Below are 27,364 nucleotides of genomic sequence, written 5' to 3'. Positions count from 1 at the left end.
GACAAGTAGAATGAATGTTAAATTAGGGAGTTAGAAAATTTTCTGATTCAAACTGAAAATTTTTCCAGTGCAGGTTACGCTTATTTGTATAAGAAACTTTTCAGGAAAATCCACATCGCTGGCTAATGGAAGAGCTAATTGTTAGTATAGAAGAAGGAAATATATTTACTTGGAAATACCAAGACATTCATAGATTACTAGAGAATGCATTTTTTCTTCATAGCACAATGCACAAATTATTTTTCAAAGTAATATTCTGATTTGCCAGATGAAGTCTTTCTTCATGCCTATTTTCTCATGGGAATAAATTGTTTCTAAGGCACAGCTCTTGTTGTTCTTCATTGGATATACTGTGGCATTTGTAATCATCTTCTCAAACTTAGGCCTTTTATAAAATAGTAACCTTTGTCATCAACCTCAGCCTACCAGGATCTGCTTTAGGTGTAGCTAGAGGAATTAAAGTGTTAGTCTTCTGATTTTTTATTTTTAAGAAAACAGCTGGAGTGTCCCTGTTACTAACCTCAAATTTATTTTGAAATTCCTCTGAATTTAATTAGTTGTTGGCTACATGATGAGTGTGGACTTTGTAGCAAGTTGAAAATCCCAATGGAGATGTAAAGTCAGGTGTTTGCTTGTCTGGATTGTGGACATAGTTCAAAGAGAACTAGTTTAAGAGCAAATGTTGCTCTTTTATTTAAACTAAGGATAGTAATGAATCATCATATACTCCTGTTTCAAAGATTTTATGCTCCAGCACCCCTTGCAAATAAATCTGCAATTACTAGCCCCCCTCATACACTTTTTTTTTACTAGTGTGCCTGAATGTATGGTAGATAAAGGCCCAACTCCGTTCTTAGTTACAAAAGCTTCTCTGGTTACTGTTGAGATATGTGGACTCACTGACCTCTTTTTATGACAGTTTGAATTGTTGGTATTGGGAAGAAGTTGCTGACTAAAGAATTCTGCATTTACAACAAAACTAGTGTGTGCTATAATATGGCCGTGCTGCTCTTGTACCCAAACACTTCAATCTACCTCCTAAAGGTAAAGGGACCCCTGACCATTAGGTCCAGTCGCAGACGACTCTGGGGTTGTGGCGCTCATCTCGCTTTACTGGTTTTTAAAAATATGTAAATATATTACTTTTAAGTTGGTTTAAGAATGGTAGCCAGTGTGTTTTTTCTGTACTGTATAGGAAACAGGCATGTTGACTAACTCATTTGAAAACCATCCTATGTAAAGGTCATATTTTTGAAGATCATAGCTGTACAGTATTTTGTATAAAGGTAGCATTAGGATTCCACTATAATGACTGTTTGTTTTTTCATTCTTGGCTACCGTTTCTATTTCAGGTATGTAATATTTCACTGATAGTTGCTCTCCTAAAAATTGCATGTGCTGTTTGCTCTAAACTTTGTTTCTTTCCAACCTATCCCTCTTGCTCGGAACAAATATATTGGAAGCTGATATGATACAACATATTGTGCATTGGAAATTGTTGTACACACATTTTGAGAACCATATATGTAATAGAAATAGTGCCTTTTAGAATGCTGCCTGTAAGTAGAAATATTTAATTATGCCAGCACTTGACTTTAACTTTGTTGAATAGAAGTACCGTATTTACTCGAGTCTAATACGCCATCAAATCTAATGCGCACTTCAATTTTCAGAACATTGAACCAAAAAAAATGTCTTTGCTGCCAAATGTAAATGTGCCATTGAATCTAATGCACACCTTAATTTTTGCAACGTAATTTGGCCAAAAAAGGTGAGTATTTGATTTGAGTAAATACAGTAGATTGCTTTTCTGGACATAATGCTTGTGGGAATCCAAGAAATTTTTTGTTTATGTGTAATCTTCTCTCTTTTCATTGCAATGCTTCCCCAGCAAGGACAAGTATGGAAGGTTTGCAAAGCTTTTTCACCTTCCCTCTGCCCGATTTCAGATCAGTCTCATACTTCATGACTTCTGTCTCTATAATTCACGATACAACTGTAGAAAAGTTAATAAGTTGCCATCTTGGCATTTCACTATGTTTTGTAAAAATGCATAGCATGTTATAATTTGCATGAGCCACAAATTCTCTATTAAATTAGAATTTTGTACCTAGGAAGGAATTTTGGTACAGAAACGGGATTGCTGCACAGCATTCTCCTGAGTATGTAACAGTGGTGTGTTAATTACACAGTTCAGCTATACCCCATTTTCTGTCCCAGCTTGTTTTAACTATATGTTAGAATGTAGCACTTTTTAAAAAAGAGTTCTACTGTTACAAGGGATCCCAAATTTATTATGTAAATTTATTATGTAAGCTGTGTAGGAACAGAATTGTGTGACAGGTGATTTAGAGAGTAATGTCTTTTTTGAGATCACTGAAAGATTTAAAATATCCAAATTAATGTACAGATGGACTCACCATTCAGTTTGGGGTGCAATCTATTTGCTACATGCACATTAGTTACAGTCTACCAACAGTCCAATTACAGTCCTTCAGCAATTGTATGCAGCTGCTCTATACAAATTAAATTCATGCCCTAGGAAGCAAGCTGATAAGAAAATAGCATGTGGCAATGAAACATGCCTGCTGTTTGTGACATTAATAGTCAACTTTTTTTCTTGCCACACACCTCACTAACAGTAGACTTCAATGGGGAATGACAATACCAAATCCACATAAATAAGTACTTGCTTTTTGTGATGGAAGCAACTCTTTGTGGGGCTGTGGCATGTTTGTAGGCCTAAATATAATGAATGTGGCTCTAGGTTCAGAAGCTCTGCCTATTGATAAGCTTGTTAAAATGTAATTTAATAGTTCTACTCCATTTGAACTACTCCAAGTTGTTTAGCATATTAGAGAGAAATCACAGGTGAACTACTGTGAACTACAGATTGCTTGGTTCTTTATTTCAGATAAATTACACTAATAATGCAATGAGTGCAGCACTGCCCTGTATAGGTGGTGATGGCTAGAGTTTTCTACCAGTTTATTAGCATCACTAAATACATGGTGAACCTACCTCATGCTTTACTTCTAGTCAAAGTTTCCATTTCTTCTTTTAAGACTGAACTTCCCCTTCACTGCTGTTCTGCACTAACTGCTTTGAATTTCCATGCATTTTTTTCCAGTAGAAGAGCATCTCTGTGCTGTGTCACATTACATAGTCCAGCTGTGAGAATCCCCACTCATTTTTTTCACCTGCTCACTAAAAAGCTAAAGAAGTCTATCTAGTTTCTAATTGGAGATCAGCTAAAAGTATATAGGATTTAGTGAAAAGAATATATGTTTAGTTTTTCTTCTCATTTTCTTCCATAGGCATGTGGAGACCCAAAAGCAAAACCATCATATCTTATTGACAAAAATCTTGAATCGGCTGTCAAATTCATTGTCAGAAAATTTCCAGCTGTCGAAACACGAAACAACAATGTAAGTAATGATACAACACTGTAAATATTTGGATTTGCTTGATAATTATTACCTGGCAGTTCTACTAATGGCAATGCCCATTGGATGGGATGAGGGAAGCACAGAATGATATTGACACTGGTTAAATCTCGGTGGTGTGTTGATAAGATGCCAGAAGAACCACAGCTGCAGCTTTTTCTGTTGACTGAATTATGGGGAAAGTGTCTGGGATTGAGTTTTAAGATTTACAGTTCTTATAAAGGGACAGAGGCCTTGTGAAATTTGAATATAATAATCCTAGACAGTGCATGGCAGTGTTTCTGAAAACAGAATTGCAGTATGAGTATTTGTAAGTTGCTGAATTGATGGCAGAAATTCATATAAGGCTTTCAGTTGCATGCTACATTCCTTGGAGTGAGTGCTGTCAGTAAGTTTCTTCTACAGACAGTGCATTGAAAGTCTCCGTGTATACAGCTCAGTATATTAACAAACCCATCGAGGAATAAAGCTCTGGGGTTTTTCTTAAGAATGGAAAGTGCTACGTATCTTCACAGAAGATGGTAATGACTTACTACTGGAAAACAGTTGACCAGGAGGCTTCCAGTTTAGGTAATCCTCCAAACTGAAACAGTTCCAGTTCTTGTGGAGTCAGTCTTAGAACTGGATGACTCTGCATGTCTCAGGAAAGTTGGAACAAGGACATTACTTGACTTCAAAGCAATCCATAACCTGTGACCTTCCATAAGTTGCTGTACTCCAGCTCGCATCATTCTTTACTACTGGCCATGCTGGTTGGGGCTGATAGGAGTTGGAATCCAACAGCTTTTTTGGAGTTGTACAGGTTTCTCATCCCTGCCTTGTTCAGTTTCCTTGCTTGTCCCCAGATAATTTGGTTTTGCTGTTGCTGTGTTGTTCCTTTTACATTGACTTTCATGTCTTGAATTAAAATGGGATCAAAGCAATTTAAGACTGTTTACAACATTAGTTGAATTCTGGTTGTAATGCAGTAAACTCTTTATAACCTAACTTCTTTATAATGAGAATTGAGAGGAAGATATTTTTACATGTTTGTTTTCTTCTCAGAGGTGGAAAGGTGAGGCAGGTAATGGGTTTGCATGTTCTCTGCATGCAATAGTTTGCATGAGTGCTTGAGAATTCAAGTTTCTAATACAGTTACTAAGCACTGGTAATTTTAAGCGTTCTTCCCTCTCTTACGGTCATTTATTAGGTAATGTTAAAATACATCTAGTACTTTTTATTTCAGTGATACTGATTGCCAAATGTCAAGCAGTGCCAGTTACTAAGCAGAGATATTTTGCCAACCCACAATTTCAAATGTGACACCATATCTTCAAACATACAGTAATAGCTTAGATCCAAAAGTGTTCTGCTAGCAGAGAGTATTACGTGCTCATGGAAGGGTTGTTTCTGATTTAGTGGAAGAATAATGTGAGAAAAGTGAGCTCCAATCCAGAGAAGTCCTTCCTTTTTGTGTAAGTTCTTATGTAAGACTTTACACAAGCACTTTCAATACTTTTTTATAACCCACTGGAGCCTGTATCTTCCTCATTCACCTTGTTTCCCATACAGTAATGCAATGCAACTGTCATACTGTTCTATGAGAAGTATTGCACAAGAGTTCACAGAATAGCAATAATACTTTTCCTCTTTTTGCTCCAATGAAGTAAATCTGTTGGCTCAAGGACTTCTGTCTGCACAACATAATTTCCCCTCCCTCCCTATCCTCTTCTGCCCCTGCCCAATCTTTTCTGGAGTTTACCGTAACCCTCCAGAGCAGACTTGAGCAGGTGTGGGAGGAGTTGCAGAAAGAGGAGAGGGAGGGAAAATTCTGTTGCGCAAACAGAAATCCTTCCGCTAACAGAACTACTTTGTTGGATACCTCTCAGTATAAATATATATTTGACAGTTGAAGTTCTACTGATTTGAGTAGCAATTTTCTGTTCCAGACATGGATCTTTGGTTGTTGTTTTTTTAGCAGATGGGCATATTTTACTTAGTTACCAATTTGCATAAAATATATTTACTTGTAACAAAAACATGTAAAATGGATATCTAAACAAACTATTCAACTAGGGTAAATTTAAAGAAAGTGGCTGTATCCTTTAGAACAGAGCTAATAACGCTTATTTAGGACTATGTTAGACAAGTTGTACCTGTTTAATATTGTGTATCAGACATGAATGCTATGAAATTAACAAGATTAACAAGAATTAACAAGAAAAGCATCATTTTCAAAGGTGGAAGAGCTTGAGTTAATGCAGGCATCCCCAGCCTGTGGCCCTCCAGATGTTTTGGCCTACAACTCCCATGATTCCTAGCTAACAGGACCAGTGGTCAGGAATGATGGGAATTGTAGTCCAAAACATCTGGAGGGCCACAGGCTGGGGATGCCTGAGTTAACGTCTCCTAAGTATTCAAAACTTTTTTATTGAAGTGTGAGAAATTGAGTGAAAGTGTCTTTCCCTTTGGAAACTTGTAGGAAAATGTGTTGGTAGATGCTGTCAGTTCCCCTTTTTTGTGTGTCAGGATCTCTCTGTAGTTCTTAAAATACAGACTTTCTCCCGTGAGGTATAGGACTCCCATAATTGAATATCAGGATCTAGAGTACAGTACAATGAAAACAAAAAAAGAGTATTTGCTGGCGAATGTAAATGTGCCATCGAATCTAATGCATACCTTAATGTAGCTTGATTGTAGGTGAATTAAAGTTGTTTCTTTGGATAGAAATAATAGAAAGTTGCAACTTTCTAAAGGAAAATGGGAAATAAGTTTTGGACTGTGAAACTGTTTTTTGAGTTATAGTACAAACTGCAGAAAGGAATATGCAGTAGTTATTGTTATTATTTAATACCCACATTTCACCCCCAGGGTGGGTTACAGCAATTAGAACATTGCCTAATGAAATAAGAATAATTTGGAGAGTGGGGTAAAGGGAAGAAATGTAAAAGGACAGATAACTAAGGACTCTTAGTAGTATGGGAATAAGCAGTTCATCCAGAGTTCTTACGCTCTAGGACAGTGGTTTTCAACCAGTGTGCTGTGGCACCTTGGGGTGCCCTGAATGATGGTCAGGAGTGCCACAGGCAACACTGGCCTCCATCCCTCCTTCCTTCCCTCCCTCCCTCTGATGCCCTCTCATGTCTCTGCCTCCCAAAGGCTTGCATAACTGTTTGTTGCAGCAGCCCTGACTACAAGCTCCCCAGGTGAATGGTGTCTCTGGGGTTGCCCAGGGGGTACTGGTTACCATGAGCTGAGGCAGCCTCAGAGTAAGCAGGCAAGGGAGCCCAGCCAGCTAGTCCACCAGACCTTGCTGTGGGAATGAACAGACATGTGGGAGGCTTGGCAGGCAGGTGCTGTGCTGGCCTTTCTTTTGCTTGCTGTATCCAAGGCCTGTCTGGAAGCTAAGTGCCCAGTGCTGAAGGGGAGCTTTCCCGCCATGCAGGCCTGGCAGCGCCCGCTGCTGTCACTGCTGCCTCCCAAGGTATGGTGCTGGCCTCATGTTCACTTTTGGCCAGTTTCCGTTGGGCTGCCAAGGGGGCATCCTCTTCCCAGGCCTCTGAGGAGGCAGCTCTCTCTGGGATGGGCAGTTCAGAGACTGGGGGCAGTGGCGACAGCTGCTCTAAGCACTCCCAAGGAGATGGGATAGGAGAGGAGGCTGAGGGAATACTCCACAAGGAAGGGTGTTCGAAAAGGAGTGAGGGGCTACCAGCTCTGCAGGCAAGGGGTGACATAACTGGGTTCCAGAGCCCCACAGGGATGCCGCAGAAAGAATGTAGGTGATCAAGGGAGCTATGGACTCAAAAGGGTTGGAAAGCTTTGCTCTAGGGTAACCTGGAATCAAACTGTAGTAAGTGTGCCATTGTAATATTTACATGGGGCGGGGGGAATGCATATTTTTGGTATACCATCTGTAAGGAGTTGAGGTACACTTCCGCCCATTCTGATTTTCTCAGTTTCTTTTATTGAGCTGTTTTGGGTTCCTGATACTTTATGTACTCCAGCTCTCTTAAAAGCAAAACCACTGAAATCTTGCCCTTTTTGAACTCTCTCTTGCAGGATTGTATTAAATAATTTAAAACAATCAGTTGCTGTTTAACTAGGAGCAAGATGAGATGGTACTTTAATAGGGTTTATATCTGTATTTAAATAGAAGCCCTCAGGCTAAGCATGCAAATGAGCCATTCTGGAATACTTGTTGTAACACTAAAGATCCAAGCTTTATTTTAATATTAGGTTGAAATCCTGTAGACAAGATCTTGAATGAATAATTTAAAACATTTGCATTTTTTCTGGCAGCGTAACTTGCTGAACAATACTGATATTATTTTATGGAATATTGGACAACTAGCCTACTTAGGCAATTTTTAGAAATCTATCTGAAATCCCACATCTAGAATAACTAATCCGCCTTGACCCTCAACACACACACCCCAGCTCGGTCCTGAGACCAAAAAGATGTGTTGAATCACAAAGCCCAGTGGAATTTTAGATAGGGATAGAAAATAACCAAACAACCCATTGAATATTGCCCACTCTTTACTTGGCTTGCTTCTTTAAAGCAATTTTGCCCTGTTCTTTAACTGGAAAAGCTCTCTGAGGGGCTTACAAAGATTAGTAGTAAAAGAATTCCTGCCCTCAGGCTTACAATATGAAAGATATACTCTCAGTGGAAAAGGGATGGGGAAGGAGGAGGGGGGAAAACATACTCGGGCAACAGTTTTAAAAGTTACAGTCAGCTAAAATGGAAATAGTTCAGATAGCCTGAGAGAATGGCTACCACCAGGTGACAGTGGACCAAAAGCAGTTGGTTCTCAGCAATGGTAACAGAATAGTAGTCAGATATCTAATTGTATTATAACTGTAAAAAAGAACAGGGTTAATTATACTAATTGCAATAATTTGCATTAGCCTTTGTTCCTGAGGACTTGTGACTTGTGCTGTTCACATACAGTCCTAGGTTATAGGTTATATGTACAGTAGGCAGAGTCCAGAAGCAGGCTTGACATTCACATGCTCACTCACTTCTGGTATGCTGTCTGATGTATAAGGCCAGGGACAGACTCCAGCCCTGCTTCAAACTTGCAATTGGAAAAGTGGGAGGGGAGGTGCTGGTGGGGTGCTCCAGGCTCTGTAGCAGTTCAGCAGCCAACTATTTGCAAGTTTTTCTCCTAATGTTGGGGAGAAGGTGGTCATCATTCAACTCCCAAGGGATCACACACCTCTGCAGCTCTAGCATAGGTGGGATGACTCATACCTGTCATCACACATGTGGGAACACATGTTGCACTGGAATTTCCAGCTAATTCCCCCACTGCCCCCCTCATCCAAACTACTATTGAAGTCCTCCTCAGTTTCAAAAGCAGTGTGTTATGATGCAGTGTTTGGGAGGCCAGAGAGGTTGAAAAGAAAAGGGTGTGTGTGTGTGAATCTAAAGCTCTCTTGGGGTCACAGGACTGGTTTTGTGGTTCTTTGAATCTTGGCATATGTTGCAGGTGAAGAGTATGGCTGGCATAGTTTATAGATCTAATTGGACAAAAATTCCTGAAAAACTTCATTTCAAGTAGTCTGAGATGGGGTCTAATATTTTCATCAGCCCCCTATCTGAAGGCATGTAATGACTAGCATCAGTTAGTAACATTAATTCAGGAAAGGTATAAGTAAATACTGTTTAAAGTTGAATTAGTTACCAGTCCTGCTTTTTGACTACAGAAAACATTAAAAGCATAAAACATTAAAAACTGCTGTAAAAGGCTGGGTGGTTTGATAGCTTTGGTGAAATAAATACTTGTTCAAACAAACTTCATTTTTTATACTTTCCTGTATAAATATTCTACTGTAATATATAAGGATATAGCCATAAGATTGAGTAATGCATTAAAGTGTGTACATTTTAATGTGGTTAAGCTACTGTCTTATGCTCTATAATGCTCAGTGTGGTCTTTCAGTGTCTTTTCCTTGATTTTGTTCCCGTTCTTATTTATGTCTACCCAGTACGATGTCGTATGATGTTATCCAATTGCAGGATGTGTGTGTATGAGTGCAATATAAGTAATATATACCGTATATCAAGGGAGAGTTATTTACCTAGATGCATATGAAAGAAGGTGACTGTGGAAAGGCCTTTAATCATATTAGACTTTTTATGTGTTCATGAGTTGGAGAACCATCCAAACCCTCCTGAATTTCGGTCTGCAATATTTACCTTTCATTTTTCTCAAAAGGTAAACTTTTATCAAGATTCTGTTGCTGATGCCACCCTCTTTTAATATTTTGATTATTCTATGGTATCAAAGTAGTTGAACTGGTCATGCATTTCTTCTTTACATAGACCCAGACATGAGCAATGACAACATTTCCAGTACAAAATACACTGAAGTCTAATTGGCTCTACATATTGTTTAAACATAGGTTATGCTGAACATTCTTTTACATGCAAAATATGTAAATTTTATTTTACATAAATATGCTGCCTGCAGGCTCCATTAGACTTCAGTCTATTTTGTACTGGAAATGTTCTTATTGCTTTTTGACTTTGATATAAGATGTCTATGTAAAGACAAAGTAGAAATGGATGGCTGCACTGACCTAGATATGTACACAAAAAACTAGAGTGGGCAGGATTTTTCATTTTTACAGTAGCCAGAAGTCTTGAAATGCCAACCTTCAATTTCATAGTTCTGTTGATTGTGAGAACCAGCTTTTTTATGAAACGGAACGCTTTCCATTTTTGTGATCCATATCTGTATCATGAAAATTGAATTTGGGCAAAATATTTTTTCCTCTATTAATGTCAAATGGAAGAATGTAATTTTAAAGTGAGTGTGGTATTTGTCAGTGAAAATCCCTGTGTAACTTTGTGGAAGACATTGTCTATCTAGTTTATGCTCACAACTGTGTGGCTCTTTGTACATTTGAAGGGCATGAAATTATTATTTTTTAAATTACGGTAATATAGGAAGTTGAAAGAAGATGTTCTAATTCTTCACTAGTCTTTTGTGTAACTTTATTCTTTCCTTTTTTACTGATTAGTTTGTATTCTGCAGGAATAACACATTTGAGCACTGGTGAAAAATACTGTGTGAAAATCTACTTTTACAACTACTGAATATCCTTTTATTCATAGTCTCTCTTCCATTTCCTCACCAGTGTCTAACACGCTATCCTCTTGCTTCTTTTTCATCTTTGTTTCTTTTGTTGCTTGTGTTTTAATGTATATTGTGTTATATGGGACTGCTTAAAGAACCGTGACTGTATTTTATGTTTGTGTCTATATTTTATTTTGCATGCTTAACGTGGCTTTGCCTGGATATTCTTTTTGGTAAGTTCTGAATTTAAAGCGTATTGTTTTCTCCGTAGTAAAATCTGTAAACTCTGCTGTCACCTCTTTTCCCACCTCAGGAAATCTGTCCTTTTTTTTTTCATGCTGATTTGTGCTCATAAATGGTTTTGCTTTGGCTAATTTACTCGTATAACCAATACCTTTTTAACACTCTCTAATCTCTAGTACTTGTAGTTAATAATTTTGGTACTAATGTGTACTAATTAGCTGGTAGTTGGCACTTATTAGAAGAAGCGTTTAGTTGCAGAATGTGGGCACCATCACTTTCTAACATGCTTGGAAGGATTGCATATAGCCCAAAGGTGTATCCTTGCTTCTACCTTCTGCCCCGTGGCTCATGTGGATAGGGAGGTATGCATGTGCAGCAGTGTGCTGCCAGTTCCTGGAATGGGAAGCTAGTTTATTTGCTACTTGCCCATCTAGCCCTCCCTCTCCAGGTCAGAGTCTGGCTTGGACAGAGGTCAGGAAGGGGAAACAGTGCACTGGCTTCCTGTTTTCTTGACAATTGCCAGCAGAATGGTAGATGCTTGCATCAGTGGGGGGGGAGAGTGACTTATTGAGCTTATGGCAGGAGGAATTGTGCCCCATAGTTTGTTCATATATTAACCATGAACCATGAACCTATTGGAGAAATGCAGTAAACGTTTGATCACTGTAAAAAAATGTGTACCTGCTTCTTGCAAGTATGATTCCTTGGCTTTATTATAATTATGCATTTGTTTTCAAGAACTGTTTAGTTTATATGTGTGTATGTTTGATTTGTAGCAACAGCTTGCTCAGCTGCAGAAAGAGAAATCAGAGATTCTGAAGAATCTGGCTTTATATTACTTCACGTTTGTTGATGTTATGGAATTTAAGGTAAGGCACCTGAAGTACAGTTCAGCTGCTCTTGCAGGCCTTGATAGAATTTCACAACCATCGAGTACAGATTAAATAATTTATTATGAATTGCTTTTTTAAAGTGCTTTCTGTGTTAAGTAATGGATAATGTGCACCTTTCTTTATAAAAGAAATGTTTTTTTTTTAAAAAAAACGTATTGCTGTTATTCGCTGAGGGTGTTTTTTTCCAAATTCAGGAAAAAATGTCCAGTAATGATTTCAGTAAACAATCAGATTTTTCCTTTCTTTTTTTTTGTTTTCAAGGACCATGTCTGTGAATTGCTGAACACTATTGATGTTTGCCAAGTCTTCTTTGATATTGTAAGTCCATGAAAGTTTTTTGAAATTCAATTGAACTGCAATTCTTAATACATTTACTAGGAAGCGAGCGCAAGTGAACACATTGGGAAATTACTTCCAAGTAAGCATGCATAGGATTACACTGCACAGCTGAGATAAAAATGACCTGAGTCCTAAATAGTTTAGGCCTTTATACATGAATATAAATACTAAGAATTGTGCCTGGACATGGATTGGGAGTTGAAGTGGCTGTTTAAACATTGGTCTTGACCTATTCCTCTAATTGCAGTAAAGGTGGAAAATAGTCAAATGATGCTGAAGCTCACTTCCAATGTATTAGTTATGACTGAGAGTCACTGCTTTCTAACATAATTCTTGAAAATATCTGAAAAGGCCATTCAGCCTGGAGTCCTCTAAGAGTGAGTCCATTGAGTTGTGCTAACCTATTACACATTTTAGTGTTTAGAATGTGCTACAGTAAATACAGTAAATAAAGATAATATATTTAAGATGCTTCTATATGTTTAATAGGTGCTAAGAGATCATGTTAAGTTGTGTGAGACTTCAAATACATATGAAATGTATGAAGGATTAGAATTTGAAAATGATATGAGTAATCTGTTACAATACAAAACTTTTTTTGTATTTCATTTCTAGACTGTAAATTTTGATTTAACAAAGAACTACCTAGATTTAATCATAACCTACACAACACTAATGATATTGCTGTCTCGGATTGAAGAGCGGAAGGCCATCATAGGGTTGTACAACTATGCTCATGAGATGACACATGGAGCGAGGTAAAAATGCATTGCACACTGAATGTCTTTTTGTGGGGATTGGGGGCATGTTATACAATGCATTTTCCTTAATCTCGTTTGTTGCTTACTTTAGTGATAGGGAATACCCACGTCTTGGCCAGATGATTGTGGATTATGAGAACCCTTTGAAGAAGATGATGGAGGAATTTGTACCACATAGTAAAGTATGTACAGTATAAGCTTTTTTCCTCTTTCTGACCATTCGTCTGTCTGTCTCTCCCCACTTTTTTCTGAAAATAAATGTGTGTATAAAAATAAAAATTTTCTAAAAAATAGAAAATTGAGGATAAGCAGTTTTAAATAAAATTGTCAAGCTTTCCCTTCTTTCTGTGTGCATTTAAAAGAATTAAATTTAGCACTATAATGGAAAAGTCTTCAGGATATTCCCATATAGGGTACTTTTTACAACCCAAACCCATGACAGTTTTTGAGGTTAATGGCAATTCTGAAGATGTCTACTTAGAAGAGGAAAGTTCCATTGAATCCATTGGGGCTTATTCCCAGGGAAGTGAGCATAGGATTGCAGAAATCCTAAGTGTGGGAATAAGGTACCAGCACACCGAACCACCTCTTCAGACACAAGTGTGGGCGTAAAAAGGTCAAGTTGGGGGTGGGCATGCACAATCCCTGCTGGACTGTTTCCCTGCACACCGATACTACTTAAAATCTTCCCATATTTAGAGAGAAGGTCTGAAGGGGGATTCTAAGCACGTTCAGGTGAATGCAGTTAGAATTCCCCTTCAGACCCTCTTAAAATTAGAACACCTGAAGAGGGGATCGTGCCTATAAACTTCCCACTTTTAGCCCATGTACATTCTCCACAAAATCCTGAGGTCTGTTATCTTCACTTCTTTCTGGTGTTGCTCCTTTCTGTCCTACTCTGCCGTGGCTATCCCCATCCTTGTAAAAAAAAAAGCAGAGTAGGAAATAAATATGCAGTGCCCATGACAGTTTGAAGCAAGCTTCGAGTCTTTGAGAAATGATCAATTTGGTTCTTCATTTACATATATTTAGCTAAAGGAGGCTTTACTATCTGGTAGAGACATTGGTTCAGCTTAGAAATTGAACTGTAGGGATAACATGCTTATAACCAAATTCTCTAATATCAACCTAGTTATTTAAGAACTTACAATTTGCACTTTAAAATAATAATTTAAATTTTAAAATCCTTTGGCAAAGGTTGCAAGTATGTGAGGCAAGGAAAAAATATATCAAGCCCCAGCATTTGTCTCATACAGCGTTGGATAGACGTTCAAGTTCTGTTTTGAATTTTTTAAAATACATGACCATTAGATGCTTGAGAGTACTGTAATAATGGAATAGATTAGAAAAACGTTAAATTGTATTTATTGTACTTAATTGCTAATCGTTCAAAACAATATGCTTGTATTTACTGTGTTCTAGGCTCTTTCAGATGCCCTAATCTCACTCCAGATGGTCTATCCTCGACGAAACCTCTCAGCTGACCAATGGAGAAACGCACAACTCTTGAGCCTCATCAGCGCTCCCAGCACAATGCTTAATCCTGCACAGTCAGACACAGTACGATACTTTACATTGATTCAATTCTGTGGAACTTAGTTTGTGAGGTTTGCTTTTGAAAATTCCCAGCTGAGGTTATTCTCTCTCTCTCTCTCTCTCTCTCTCTCTCTCTCTCTCTCTCTCTCTCGAGGTTAGACTCCCCCCAAAGGAACAAGTGTGCATTTTGGGGGTACTTCTAGATCTACTGTTACTCAAGGCACAAGTGACTTCAATGGCATACAATGCCTTCCATCAGCATCAGCTGGTGGCCCAGATATGACCCTAACTTTTGCTGTTTGCACTCTAGTAACCTTTAGATTAATTACTGCCATGTATTATATCTGGGGCAGCTGATGAAGATGGTTTAGAAACTGCAGCTAGCACAGAATTTGGTAGCCAGATTTCTGACTCTGATCTGAGTGTCTAGCACTAATTCTGTCACAACTGTGCCAGTTACCAATTATTTTCCAAACTCAATTCAGAGTTATGTTTTTGATATATAAAACTTTATGCAGCTCAGGACCCCAATACCTCAGGGGTCACCTCTGCTCATATGAACCTACCTGAAGACTGCATTCACCATCGGAGACCCTTCTCCATGTGCCTTCTCTGAGGGACGTGTGGAAGGTGACAGGACAAGAAGTGGAGTCATAAGTCATCATGGATATGGACAACTTTGTCCTCAAAGTGTCTTGCAGATGTTTTGCAGCATTATACCAAAGGTTATGTTGCATCTGCCCCCGGGCCAGATTTCCAAAGCTCTGCTGAATGACACTGAGAAGATGCAGAAGAATAGTTTCTTCGCCACAGAGTAGGCCCAATAATAGTCTCTTGCTAGTGTTTGAATAACCTTCCCATGAGTTTTACTCTACTTGTCCTCCAGCTGTCTTCCCACTGCCACAAAGCCAGAGTAACAAGTGGATCTCAGATAATTTAAGATCATTTCGATCTGTGTACAGTGGTACCTCTACTTACGAATTTAATGCGTTCCAAACACACATTTGTAAGTAGAAAAAAATTGAAAGTCGAATCCCCTAGGAATGCATTGGGAGAAAAAATTCGTAAGTAGAAAAATCCTATCTAAAAATTCGTAAGTAGAAAAAATCCTATCTAAACCGTATCCAAGATGGCGGACGGAGCTCCATTCGTAAGTAGAAACATTCGTAAGTAGAGTTATTCGTAAGTAGAGGTACCACTGTACCTCATTAGGCTGCTAGGTCATAGCATAGATTGTCCATTTGTTCCTGGAACCAAAAAGATGTACCATAAGCTCCTAGAGTTAGAACTGTGCCCAGCATATGGACCATGTCTTTTCAGGGTGTGCTCACACAAAGGATCAGGAAGAGTTGGTTTAGAGCAAACGTGGAGAAGCCCTGAAAGTGTACTTTAAACCCTTTTGTACCCCTGAAGCAGCCCTTCCCTAAATAAATGATTTCACTTAGAGAGCTGTTATTATTTCATCAGCTTTGTTTAAAGTATTGTACCCAGAGCTCATGTATTAACTAGATTGCAATGTTTCATTTTCTGATGACAGCTTGTTTTTACAAACAGATGCCATGCGAATACCTGTCTCTGGATGCAATGGAGAAGTGGATCATATGTAAGTTTGATGTTCTACTGAAGTGCTTCCTGTTTCTTTACAGCTGTTTTCATGTATAATGGAGCCATGAGATCACTTCAGATGTAACAGTGCCCACCTCTTAGCCATGGTTAAGGGAGCAGGAGCATTCATTCTGTCTCCCAAGGCCCAGTCTTCATATGTGCAAAATGCACTCGTAGCTTAAACCATTGCTAACCAACATAATTGTAACCAAGGTTTGTTCTTAATCAGGATTCTTTAACAATTTTCAAACCCAGTTTAAAAACAAACTGTGCTTAGCAATAACCATGGCTAGCATTGGGGTTGATTTAGCTATTACCTTAGTGAAGACACTGGGCAGCAGTGTGCAGGGAGCTCATATATGGGAGCAAGGCTGAGGCTATTCTGATCTCATCATCCCATTAATAAAAGGCAATGTTACAATTGCGTAAGCTCTAAGTTCTGAGGTGTTGGAATTTTGTAAGCATGTTCCAGAGCTAAGCACTTCTAATTCCATTGGCATCAACAGGGAAGTAATAGGACTTTAAACTGCTTAACTTTGGCTGGATTGTGTCCTATGGGTGAGATCAAACATCACATCAGCGGATGCAATGGACTTGCCCCTTCTCTTTTCCCACCCTTCAAATATGTTCTGACAGGTTCTCCTAAATCTCCAGAGGAGTTTTAGAAGGGTGGGAGCAGGAGCTGCAAGGTGGAGGAGAGAAAGACTGCTTTGCATGTGATAAAGTTATTTGGGCAAGTTGACACCATTGGCTGTTTTGTTATTTGGCCAGTTCAAGAGTACTTACACATGCTGTAGAATTTCATTTTGCAGCATGAATAAATGCAGAAGATGATGTGCTAGAAAAAAGATAAACTATTTATGGGCACAAACATTGTTTTGCTATCGTATCCAGCAGCGCAGGACCTGAGCCTCTCTTTCAAAAATTGCTTCCCACGTTGATGTTCCAAATTTATATTCACGTTTATCAGCATTTCTTTATACCGTGCATTTTCTATATTAAGCCTTTATTCCTAAACTGATTATTGTGAGCTGTGGACTTACGTTAGGATAATTGGGCAGCATTCAAACATTTCCACTGGCACAAGCACTTTTGGCCACACAATGGAGCTTCCTTTACTCATACATCCCTCATGTGTCCCCTTCCTAATATGTTCCCCCACCATCCACTCTTTGGAGCAGATTCAGATAGTGGGAAAGGAGAGGGAAGGGAAATTCCGCTGCACAGCCAAAAGCTCTTGTCCTGATGGGACTGTTTAGCCGACTACAGCCCATTGACTGTTGGATGACAAGTAGGTTGAGGATTTACCTGTTGGTTGCAGTAAAATAAATCTATGGGGAGTACCACACATGTGACAGAGCAATCTCACTTGCATGCAGAAGCTCCTCTTTCTGTCTTCTGCCAGTTGTTGAGCTAGATGGACTAATGGTTTAACTCATTATAAGCTTCCTGTGTGCCTATAAAACGGTGGTTCCCAAACCTCCCCCCCCCATGGACCCCTTGAAAATAGCCGAGGATCTTAGTGGAGCACTTAATGATTTTTCAGCTTGTTGTAGCAATTGTAATGCACTGTGCTAGATGTTGTATGATTTTTAATTGTGTTTTTAGTGCTGGTTATTTTTTCTTACATTAGATTTTATTGCATTCCATGCAATTGTAGTACAGGGGAATCCCCACTTAGATGGGGGTTCCATTTTGTGCCAGCCGTGTGCATCACCAGGATGTGCATAAGTGAGGATTACCCCGTGTGCATAAGGATGTGCATAAATGAGGATTGGCCCTGTTCCACCCCCTTTTTTGCACCGTTTTTGGCATGTGTGTCAGCGAGAGCACACATGCTGATTACATTCAAGTGGGAAGACACCTATACAGTTAAATGCAATATAAGAAATAGGACAAAGAATTAAAATACCATTAAAAATCAGAATGAATATTTAATACAATGGATGTGTCATCTATCTTCAACTACAAATCCACTGAATGCTGTAGACGACTTAATGAAGCTTATGGACCACTGGTGGTACAGACAACAGTGTGAATTTGTCACCATGAGTTCTCCATAATGCTGATTTCTCTTTCTCTTTTCAAAGTTGGGTTTATTTTGTGCCATGGAGTCCTGAACAGTGATACAACTGCTTTGACCCTTTGGAAGCTTGCTCTTCAAAGCAGTTCTTGCTTGGCTCTGTTTCGGGATGAAGTTTTCCATATTCACAAAGCTGCAGAAGACTTGTTTGTAAACATAAGAGGGTACGGTTTTTGAAATATATATATAGATTAGATTTTATTGCATTCGCTATATATATGCATATAGTGGCAAATGAGAGATAGATGAACAAGAGAAATCTTGTGGAATTCAGTGATATCTAGGGTTGAGATTGAGAGCAGCAGCATTTTGCATATGCTCTCCCTCCTTTTACTTTCTCCCTTCACATAAAATACCCCAGGTTCTTCATTGTGCTTGAATTGGGTTTTTCTCCACCTAATTCTTGGAGCTGCTTTAAATTTAAACCTTGCTTTTGTTTGCATGCCTTTCAACTTTGTTCAAAAATGGAAGCCTAGCTCCACGTTCACTTATTCATAAGTCTGAGATGGCATTTGATCTAAATACAGGGCCTTAACTGACCCATTGGGAAGTCTTTTTCCAGGAACTGGTTAGTTAAAGGAAAGTTGCTCTTTCTGATGCAATTGCAGAAAGATGGGAAGTCTTTATCACCAATATGTTTATACATTTTATTTACACTTGCAGCTATAACAAACGTATTAACGACATAAGAGAGTGCAAGGAAGCTGCTGTATCACATGCGTAAGTGTACTGTAAAATATGTTTTTATACTAATTACATGTTTCAGTATTTAGCCAAATTATACAACTGTATCAGCAATGCTGAAAGATAGTTGCTTAAAACTCCCTCATGGCAAACAGAAGAATCTCCTGCTTGTTTTGGGGAGAGAGTTGCCAGTTTCTCTTTCCTCATCTGCTTCTCCTACATACTTGGAAGGTCCATCTCTCTGTAGCTGGTTTTGCTTCCTGTTCACCAGCTGGATCTTTCAATCCAAGCCTATATTTTATACGATGAATTCCACTCTGTGTTCCCTTACATTGGGAATGGAGAACTTCAGGGCCAGGGGCCAAATGTGTCTCTCCAGACCCCTATCTGGCCCTCTGGACTCTCCAGGTCACACACCCACCCTCAGAGGCCACATCCCTTGCAGTTCTGCTTTTCACTCTTCTTGCCTGACTGGAACATGTCCTTGAACTCTGGTAATGCTGCTTGGATGGAGGACAGTGGTTGCTGTGTGTAGCCTCCTGTACAATGGTAAAATTTCATATTAAGTACTCTGCCTGCTTTGACCTCTGGCCCATTCAACCCTGGGTTGAAAATCATTTCCCACCTTTGCCTTACATAGAGTTGTAGAGCTGGAAGGGACCCCAAGGATCATCAAGTCCAACCCCCTGTAGTGCAGGAATATACAGTTGTCCCATACAGGGATTGAACCTGCAACCTTGGTGTTATCAGCACCACCTTCTAACCAACTGAGCTATCCAGGCATGGTTGGTCTGATCTTGGATATTATTATTTAGTACACGGGTAGCAAATATGTGACCATCCAGGTACTACTGGACTACAACTCCCATTATCCATGACTGTGGGTCATGCTGACTGGGGCTGCTAAGAGCTAGAGTCCCGAAAAATCTGGAGAGCCACAGGCTTCCCACCTCTTGTCTCAGGCCAGCTTGCTGTATACATTACATAAAAGTCAGAGGCAATGTTCCAGTCAATATAAAAAACTGTCAAAATCAGAATTTACGTAACTGTTTTCTTTAAATCTTTATTTCCACTGGTAACATGAAAATGTAATGGCCTCAAAAAATGTATTAAAACTTGATCTCAAGGAGCGATGTTTCTAAACACCATTTTTAATTGAGAATGGACTGCCATGGACCTAAGCACAACTTGAAATGATTTGTGAAGTATGGTATATTGGTGATTAATTGCAGTATTTGTATTCTGAAAACAGTGGTTCAATGCACAGAGAAAGGCGCAAATTTTTACGGTCTGCACTGAAAGAACTAGCTACTGTCCTGTCAGATCAGCCTGGACTGTTGGGTCCCAAGGTAAGTAAGCTTAGTAAATAGGAGGGAAATTATTTACTGGCACAATCTACAGAGTTCATTCCATTTGCTGTACATTCACATGATGTCTGCAAGGGGAAACATTTTAATGTTTGTTTGGTTTTTTCCAGGCACTTTTCGTCTTTATGGCATTATCGTTTGCCCGTGATGAAATTATTTGGCTTCTACGACATGCAGATAACATGCCAAAGAAGAGTGCGGATGATTTCATAGATAAGTACGTTTCATATCTGATATATTTTAAAATTCAGATTTCTTGCATGATATGGAACCCGCTGTTGCCAAAGCACTTTGGTATAGTGTACTACTACTTGTTTTTCTTCTTCTTCTGGCACATTGTGGTCTTGCTTGCATTGATATATGGAGGTTCTTTCCTTCACTTGGTTGATCACTGTTTTTCCAGATATGTTAAAATAATGTTTCCCTTCACTGCTGTGGGGTGTGAAAACAAAATTTCATTTGTAAGTGTAATGAATGCAAAGCCATTTAGTTCAGAATAATGTGCTGGAATTCATATAGCAAAGGTCTCGTGTCTATCTAGCCACGTCCCCATACTCAGCTCCTTTAAGCAGTCAGCATGCATTGGGCAGAGTAGTGGTGAAAAATGCCACATTGGCCTTAGTCCAAAGAGCTTATGTAGAAGCTTCCCTAAAAAGATTTCAAAACATTTTCATTGATTCTTCACACACCAGCTGCTACAGTGTAGGCCTGCCTTGAACTGACATTAAAAGTGCAATCCTATACATATCTACTTAAAAGTAAGCCCCATTTAATTCAGTGGTATTTACTTTCAGAAATGTGTGTGCAGGCTAAGTCTTAAAAGCAGCTTATCATTCCTGTGTGTTTGTGTGTGCAGATCACAAACAAAAGCTGCGCTGAGTGTGCAACAGTTAGTTGCATAACTCTCTAGATTGTAACCATTTCCAAAGGGATAACTTTTAGTCTGTTTCAGCAAAAGCAGCAGTCTTGCGACTCCCCAAACTACATCCAATAATTGGGGAATAGTTTCCTGGTGTAAATATGAAGCCCTATATAGCAAGTTGTACATTCACTTTTTCTAAAAACAATTAAAATTGTCCAGTAGCACCTTGGAGACCAACTAAGTTTGTTCTGGGTATAAGCTTTCGTGTGCATGCAAACTTCTTCAGATACTTACCTGAATCTAGATTCACTTTTTCTGTCTTTGCAAATTGTTTCTGTATTGAAACTTCACTATTATATATAAACAAATAGTTGAATGCCTTTTTCCCAACCGGCATTCACATGCTTAAAGTACCATTAGCTGATTTACGTTTACAAAATGTAGAAAATCCTGATATCACAACAAAATAAACGAGTAGTGGCAGGCCTTTAATAGTTGTCCAAGCTTGGTCTGCTAAGATACCGTAATACCTTCAAGATCAGTTTGGCGACAGTACTCCAGGATCCTGGAGGAGTGTTGCCTTCTCTTGTGGCTGTTCAGCACCCAGCAATCTGCTCCCCAAAACAACACATGCGCTTTTAATGATTGTCAGTTCTAGAGGATCAATAGGAACATTTGTCCCATAGGTTGTTTTCTAAAGTGTTTCTTTTGAACTTCAAAGCATGTTGTGACCCAGCCCTTAACATTTTCTGCAAGTAGCTTCCCACTGGGGTTGAAAACAAGAGTGGTGATGTCAGCAAAACCATCCCTCTTTGTTTTCTTAATTCCACCGCTTTGCCCCCCCCCAATATATCTTTTAATAGCTGTTTTCTTTAATTATGTGGGCTCGCTCGGGCAAAGCTAGAGAGCTTTTTCAGTAATAAAGCGAATGTGTTTATTTACTTAATTATGGCCTTCCACATGTAGTTTCCCTGCTAGTGTTCTCTCTATCTCACTGAAAATTTGGATATACTTAAGTAGCAAATAACCATGATTTAAGGACCAATAAATAGCCTGAAAATGAGAGAATTTCACACCACTTGACATTTTTCACACATGCTTACATTAGTCAATATTCTTTGTTTCTCTTTCGTTCCTAAGGCACATAGCAGAGCTGATTTTCTACATGGAAGAGCTCAGGGCACATGTACGAAAATATGGCCCAGTTATGCAAAGATACTATGTGCAGTACCTATCGGGCTTTGATGCGGTTGTCTTAAATGAACTTGTGCAGGTAAGTGGTGAGGATATTGCTATAAAAAAGGTTGCAAGTACTGAATTAAGTACTGACTTGTTGATTTTCATCCTGAGTGAAGAAAAGCTAAGAAGTTAAAATACCCTTTAAATTGCCCTGTAAGGTGTGAACTTCTATTAGGCAACCCGAAGACTAAAACAGGATATACAGGTTCCATAGAACCTACATATTTTGTACAGACACCAGTCAATCACAGATACATAGTTACTATCAATTACTGAAAAATGACTATTTTACTTTTCCATTGCCCTCTAGATGGAGCTCAGATTTTATACTACACAACACATCCGTGTAGATGTTCAAAATTTAAACTGTAGCTAGTAATCCTCCTGTCCAGGGATAAAGCTGCTTGTATTGGGGAGGAAATAATCTTTTTGTTAATTTCCAATAGCATGTAGTTAAGATGACATTGTAATGAGGGAAGGCTGTTTGAAAATAAAATGGAGTCAATCAGCAACCAGTGTCTCTTCTCTGCAGTTCTCAGTCCCTTTAATTGTGTACGTTATAGCATTTGTTTATTACATCTGAATGGGCGGGGGAGCTCTTTAAAATGATCTTGCTTTCACAAATAAATATTCAGGCTCCTATTATACAGCGCTCATAACTTTCATTATTTTGGACTACTGCTAAAAATGTGCTAAATTCTTGATTCCCTATATTGAGGAACAAATTACAAGCATCATAGACTTGGTGGATTAAGTGACATTAGGTGGATTAAGTGACATTGGCACCCGTGAAATAATACTAACCCCACTTCGCAACCCTATGTTAAAAAACCAGTTTCCATACTTTAACTGCCCATGTGGAAGTCTGAAAGTTTGTGGGCTGATTTTGAGGTGGTAAGAAAGCAGGCTTTCTGTATACAGCTGCCCTTCTTCTCATGTACTTCACACTCAGTCCTCTCTCATACATAAACTATGTGCATCTTAGTCCTACATGTGCTCTACTCACTATTTATCCCGCTACTTTTTAAATTTATGTCCTCATATTTATATCCCACATTGCTTTCATTGTGGAGCCTGTCTGGGAGATAAGGCCCAGACCTACTTAAGTGGTGGCCTCATGTGCCTTCATACCATAACCTGGGATCTCATACACAGACTAGCACCAGGCTGAGGTCCCGATGGAGCTGCACAGATGTTTCCTGCCAGCCACATACCTGTTGATGTGTTCTCCACTTTATTGTGATGCAGTGATAATTGTGTAGCTGGCAAAATAACTGCTATAACACAGTAGCGTCCTGGTTTCTGATTTTTAGAATCTTTCGGTATGCCCTGAAGATGAGTCCATCATTATGTCCTCTTTTGTAAACACCATGACCTCCTTAAGTGTGAAGCAAGGTAAGTTATGTATATGTAAGCCATGAACTTAAACTATGTCTGCCATAGCAGAATTGGAAATAGTATAGTGGGTAACATGAGGTCCTGCAGATTTTGTTGGGCTGACTCCCAGCACCTCCCAACAGCATGGGAAATAGCAGGGAAGGTGGAACTTACAGTCCAACTTAGAGAGTACTAATTCCTGTACATATTGCAGATAGATACGTAACATTCAGATCCTCTGTGCATTTCTGCATCTAGAGGACACTGCCATGTTCATGAGAGGAGCATGCACGTCTTATGAATTGCTGCCTTCTGATGATGACCTTTGGAAACCCTACATTTGCTATCCATTGGCTTGTGAAAAACTAAGGTTGCAATCCTATATATACTTGGATTGGAGTTAATCCCATTAAGTTCAGATTGGACTGGACTGTAAGGCGTTTATACTTTTGAGACCGTAATCCTACACATGCTTACCTAGGAAGTAAATTATACTAAAAAGTGTGGGTCTTTCTTCTGAGTAAATACGCATAAGACTGCTCTGTAAATAAGATACACACGCCAACTCTCCCCACCCCTCCATTTTTTGTTGACTTTAAATATGTGTATTAAGTGGGTGAAACATTTGTCCAAATGATTTTTTCATATTTTATTTTTCCACATGATGCAGTTGAAGATGGGGAGGTATTTGACTTCAGAGGAATGAGGCTCGATTGGTTTAGATTACAGGTAAGAATTACTTCTGTGCACTCTCCAAAGCAATATTGCTTTACCTGTGTTAAAGAGTAAATCAGTTTTAAATCAAAGTGATTTAAAATAATTGATTTAAATATTTGAGTTCACATTTTGAAATTCATGTATTTCCCGAACTGGCATTCAGGAATGGAAAGGTTCACAGTATGACCAGGGTATTTTTCATAAACAAACAAACAAAACAGCTAAAAGGAGGATAAAGCCAAGATTGTGGTGGAGAAAAATATGTAAGCTGACTAGTTTTGAGTAAATTCAGTAGTAGACTACCACTGCTTTTGCTACTGCCCATAATATGAATGATGCAAAAGGCAGGCATTGTGAAAAGGAGATAAAATTTTCAAAAAACCTGTGCTGCTTTTACTTTTTAAAGTAGAATGGCACATGAAATACATGAAGTAGCATATATCAATGTACATGAAGTAGCATATGTCAATGTACAAATTTAATCTGAATTGAAAACTCTTTCATAGGACGTTTCAGCAGACGTTTTCATACACACCCCCATTGTTCAAAGCAGGAGCACAGAATTACATCAAACAGTTTCAGGAAGCGTGAAATAGAGTGATAAGGATAGAAGAGAAGTCTGTAATAACAAAGCTGTACGGCCAAATCAGAGTTGAGAAGGTTATGTCCTGTTCTTCAACACTTTATTACACATACTCAAAGAGAACCTTTGTAGAAAGGTCACATTGTCAGACACTAAGCCAGTCATTTTTCTTAGAAGTTGTTTTGGAGATAATGTAAAAGGCCTGGTTTTCCTCAGTTGTTCAAAGAAGTTGTAAAGGAAAACAGAGTTGGAAGAACATGCATTCCTTTTTATGCAATGCTGGATTTAGGTTTTAAAAAAACAAACCCAAAAAACCCACCTTCCAAAAATAAGACAATACGGTATATGCTTAAAGCTCTGTTTTTTTGAAATTGGTAAATCTTTGGCTACAAACTAAAAGGGATTTTTGAACAACCAGCCCTTTTCAAGTAACATCTGCAGCAGTAGCAAAATAGTATGTCATTACTATGCCCTGATATTGTTTTGATCCTAGTAGGGTGCACTATGAAAATATTTATCTTTTCTTCAACAAATATTATAAGCAGGTTTTGTCTATAAATATGAATTTGACTCTTAATTATAAGTAAAGCAACTGAAAAATAAGGCTTGCTTAGTGAATCCTCATATAACCTCTTTTGTGGATCTGTACATTTTTTAAAGTCCCAGTTTCAAGAACGAGCAAACCCTCAGCATGTTCCAAAAGTAGATATGGAGGAGTAAGGCAGCTTAGTGGGTTGTATTTTAAATTTGACTTGCCCCAAGCAAGCTACATTGCTGTGTGTGTGTGTGTGTGTGTGTGTGTGTGTGTGTGTGTAGATTTTGCTCATTAAAAAACAACAACTAATGCTTGGATTCAAATGAAGGCAGATTTTTAGATGAGAATTAGAACCTGGATAATGTGAATTGTTAACTTTTTTATGTGCCCACAGGCCTATACTAGTGTATCTAAGGCTTCACTTGGCCTCGCAGACCACAGAGAACTTGGAAAGATGATGAACACAATCATTTTCCACACAAAAATGGTAGATTCCTTGGTGGAGATGTTGGTGGAAACATCTGATCTTTCTATATTTTGGTATGTTTTTAAAGTTCATTCTAAAGCTTTCTCGTGGTTGTGATTTTTGTTTTGTTTTGCTCTTGGGGAAGAGCCAGTGTGCAGTCAGCTGGAAACTGTCTTGAATTTCTCGGGTCTCCTTCTGCAGCAGCAGCAAGATAACATATTTTGTACAAAGGAAAATTACAAATACCTACCGGTATCTCTAGGATTTCTGTGAAGAGAAGGTGCAAATTATGAAGTGCCATGAATGTTTAAAATGCAGTGGCAGTAAGCTTTATGAACTCAATTGGGACTTCTGAGTAGATGTGTTTAGGATTGCCTGGTTAGTAAGTTCTACATGCTGTAGAGGGTGAAAGTGAGTAACCCTAACCTATGCTGGGTTTTACTAATCCTTTTGAAAATTTTAGAAGCAGCTTATACTACCCCTAAGTGTAACGGGGGTAGCATAATCCAATGCTTTGCACCCCCCATTAATTTCACCGCCCCCCATCAAGGCATTGATTTTGCTATGCTACAGTACATGTAGGGGGAGGATTTAATAATACATTCTTTCCCCCTGCTTTCAGTTCCCTTAGTAATGTAAAGGGCCATGAGTGCAACTCTTTTATTATTAGGATCTGTTACAAGTGCATGTACTGTAATTGCTCGTTCAATGATCTTGTGGACATGGGAGAAAATTGCTGGCATTTGACATTTTTCATGTGCTTAGTTGCATCTGTTAAATGGTTTATTATTATTGTTGTTGTTGTTATTATTATTATTAGTAATTATTTTGTCTCAGTGGAATGAAAACTTAACTTGTGTTTCTGAACAGTTTCTATAGCCGTGCTTTTGAGAAGATGTTTCAGCAGTGTTTGGAACTGCCCTCTCAGTCCAGATACTCCATTGCATTCCCACTGCTTTGCACTCACTTTATGAGCTGCACCCACGAGCTGTGCCCAGAAGAGGTAAAGAACCCATAATCTTCTCTTTGATATTGGTTTTCACAAGAAGAGAGTAAGGTAGAGAAACATAAGTAAATTGGGGACATGGGATAGAGAAGTGTGGCAAGTAAGTTGAAATTTACAGCTACAAAAACTTGTTTCTTAACTCTGGTTTTTTAGGGAGGCACATTTGATTAAGTGGACATTTTAAGAATACACAAGTTGTATACATAATGAACAGTATGCAGTGCTCCCGTTCTGCTAGTGCAAGGGATGTGCAGATACAGAAGTGAAATTTTCCCTCCTCATCTTTCCCCTGCAGCCCCCTGTGCACCTTCAAAATCAGCTCCAGAAGGACCCTCCAGAAAAAGGGGGGCACAGGGGGAGGAGAAGAAACGGAAGTACTGTGGTGCCAGCACAGCTCTACTAGAGCAGCTTTGGATACATTTGTGTTTTTTTAAAGCAAGCTTTTTGGATCTTCAGCAAATAGATTTAGATAACTTCTGGTTGTGAGACTTGATTTATTGCTGTTCCATTGGTTCATTGTTTAAATGAACTTACCGTAATGCAAGCATGTTTCAC

General features: G+C 38.8%; 1 protein-coding gene across 4 annotated transcripts in view; it reads left to right on the top strand.

Annotated features, from left to right (window-relative positions):
- Window positions 1–27,364, top strand: part of NCKAP1 (NCK associated protein 1) — a 48,240-nt gene that overhangs the window by 7,461 nt on the left and 13,415 nt on the right. For 2 of the 4 annotated variants that reach the window (XM_035133580.3, XM_035133562.3), the window contains exons 2-17: window positions 3,318–3,428; window positions 11,533–11,625; window positions 11,911–11,967; window positions 12,604–12,746; window positions 12,841–12,931; window positions 14,172–14,309; window positions 15,840–15,888; window positions 17,981–18,137; window positions 18,637–18,693; window positions 19,910–20,006; window positions 20,135–20,241; window positions 22,027–22,159; window positions 23,439–23,520; window positions 24,173–24,231; window positions 25,732–25,877; window positions 26,674–26,806. In XM_035133580.3, coding sequence (XP_034989471.2) covers window positions 3,318–3,428; window positions 11,533–11,625; window positions 11,911–11,967; window positions 12,604–12,746; window positions 12,841–12,931; window positions 14,172–14,309; window positions 15,840–15,888; window positions 17,981–18,137; window positions 18,637–18,693; window positions 19,910–20,006; window positions 20,135–20,241; window positions 22,027–22,159; window positions 23,439–23,520; window positions 24,173–24,231; window positions 25,732–25,877; window positions 26,674–26,806 — 1,653 coding nt within the window. The remainder of the gene's footprint in view (window positions 1–3,317; window positions 3,429–11,532; window positions 11,626–11,910; window positions 11,968–12,603; window positions 12,747–12,840; window positions 12,932–14,171; window positions 14,310–15,839; window positions 15,889–17,980; window positions 18,138–18,636; window positions 18,694–19,909; window positions 20,007–20,134; window positions 20,242–22,026; window positions 22,160–23,438; window positions 23,521–24,172; window positions 24,232–25,731; window positions 25,878–26,673; window positions 26,807–27,364) is intronic. The other 2 variants (XM_035133589.3, XM_035133571.3) reach the window with 1 other exon arrangement.

This window comes from Zootoca vivipara, chromosome 1 (genome assembly GCF_965207765.1).
Source record: "Zootoca vivipara chromosome 1, rZooViv2.hap1.1, whole genome shotgun sequence".
NCBI lineage: Eukaryota > Metazoa > Chordata > Lepidosauria > Squamata > Lacertidae > Zootoca > Zootoca vivipara.
This window is presented reverse-complemented; position numbering and strand designations above follow the sequence as displayed.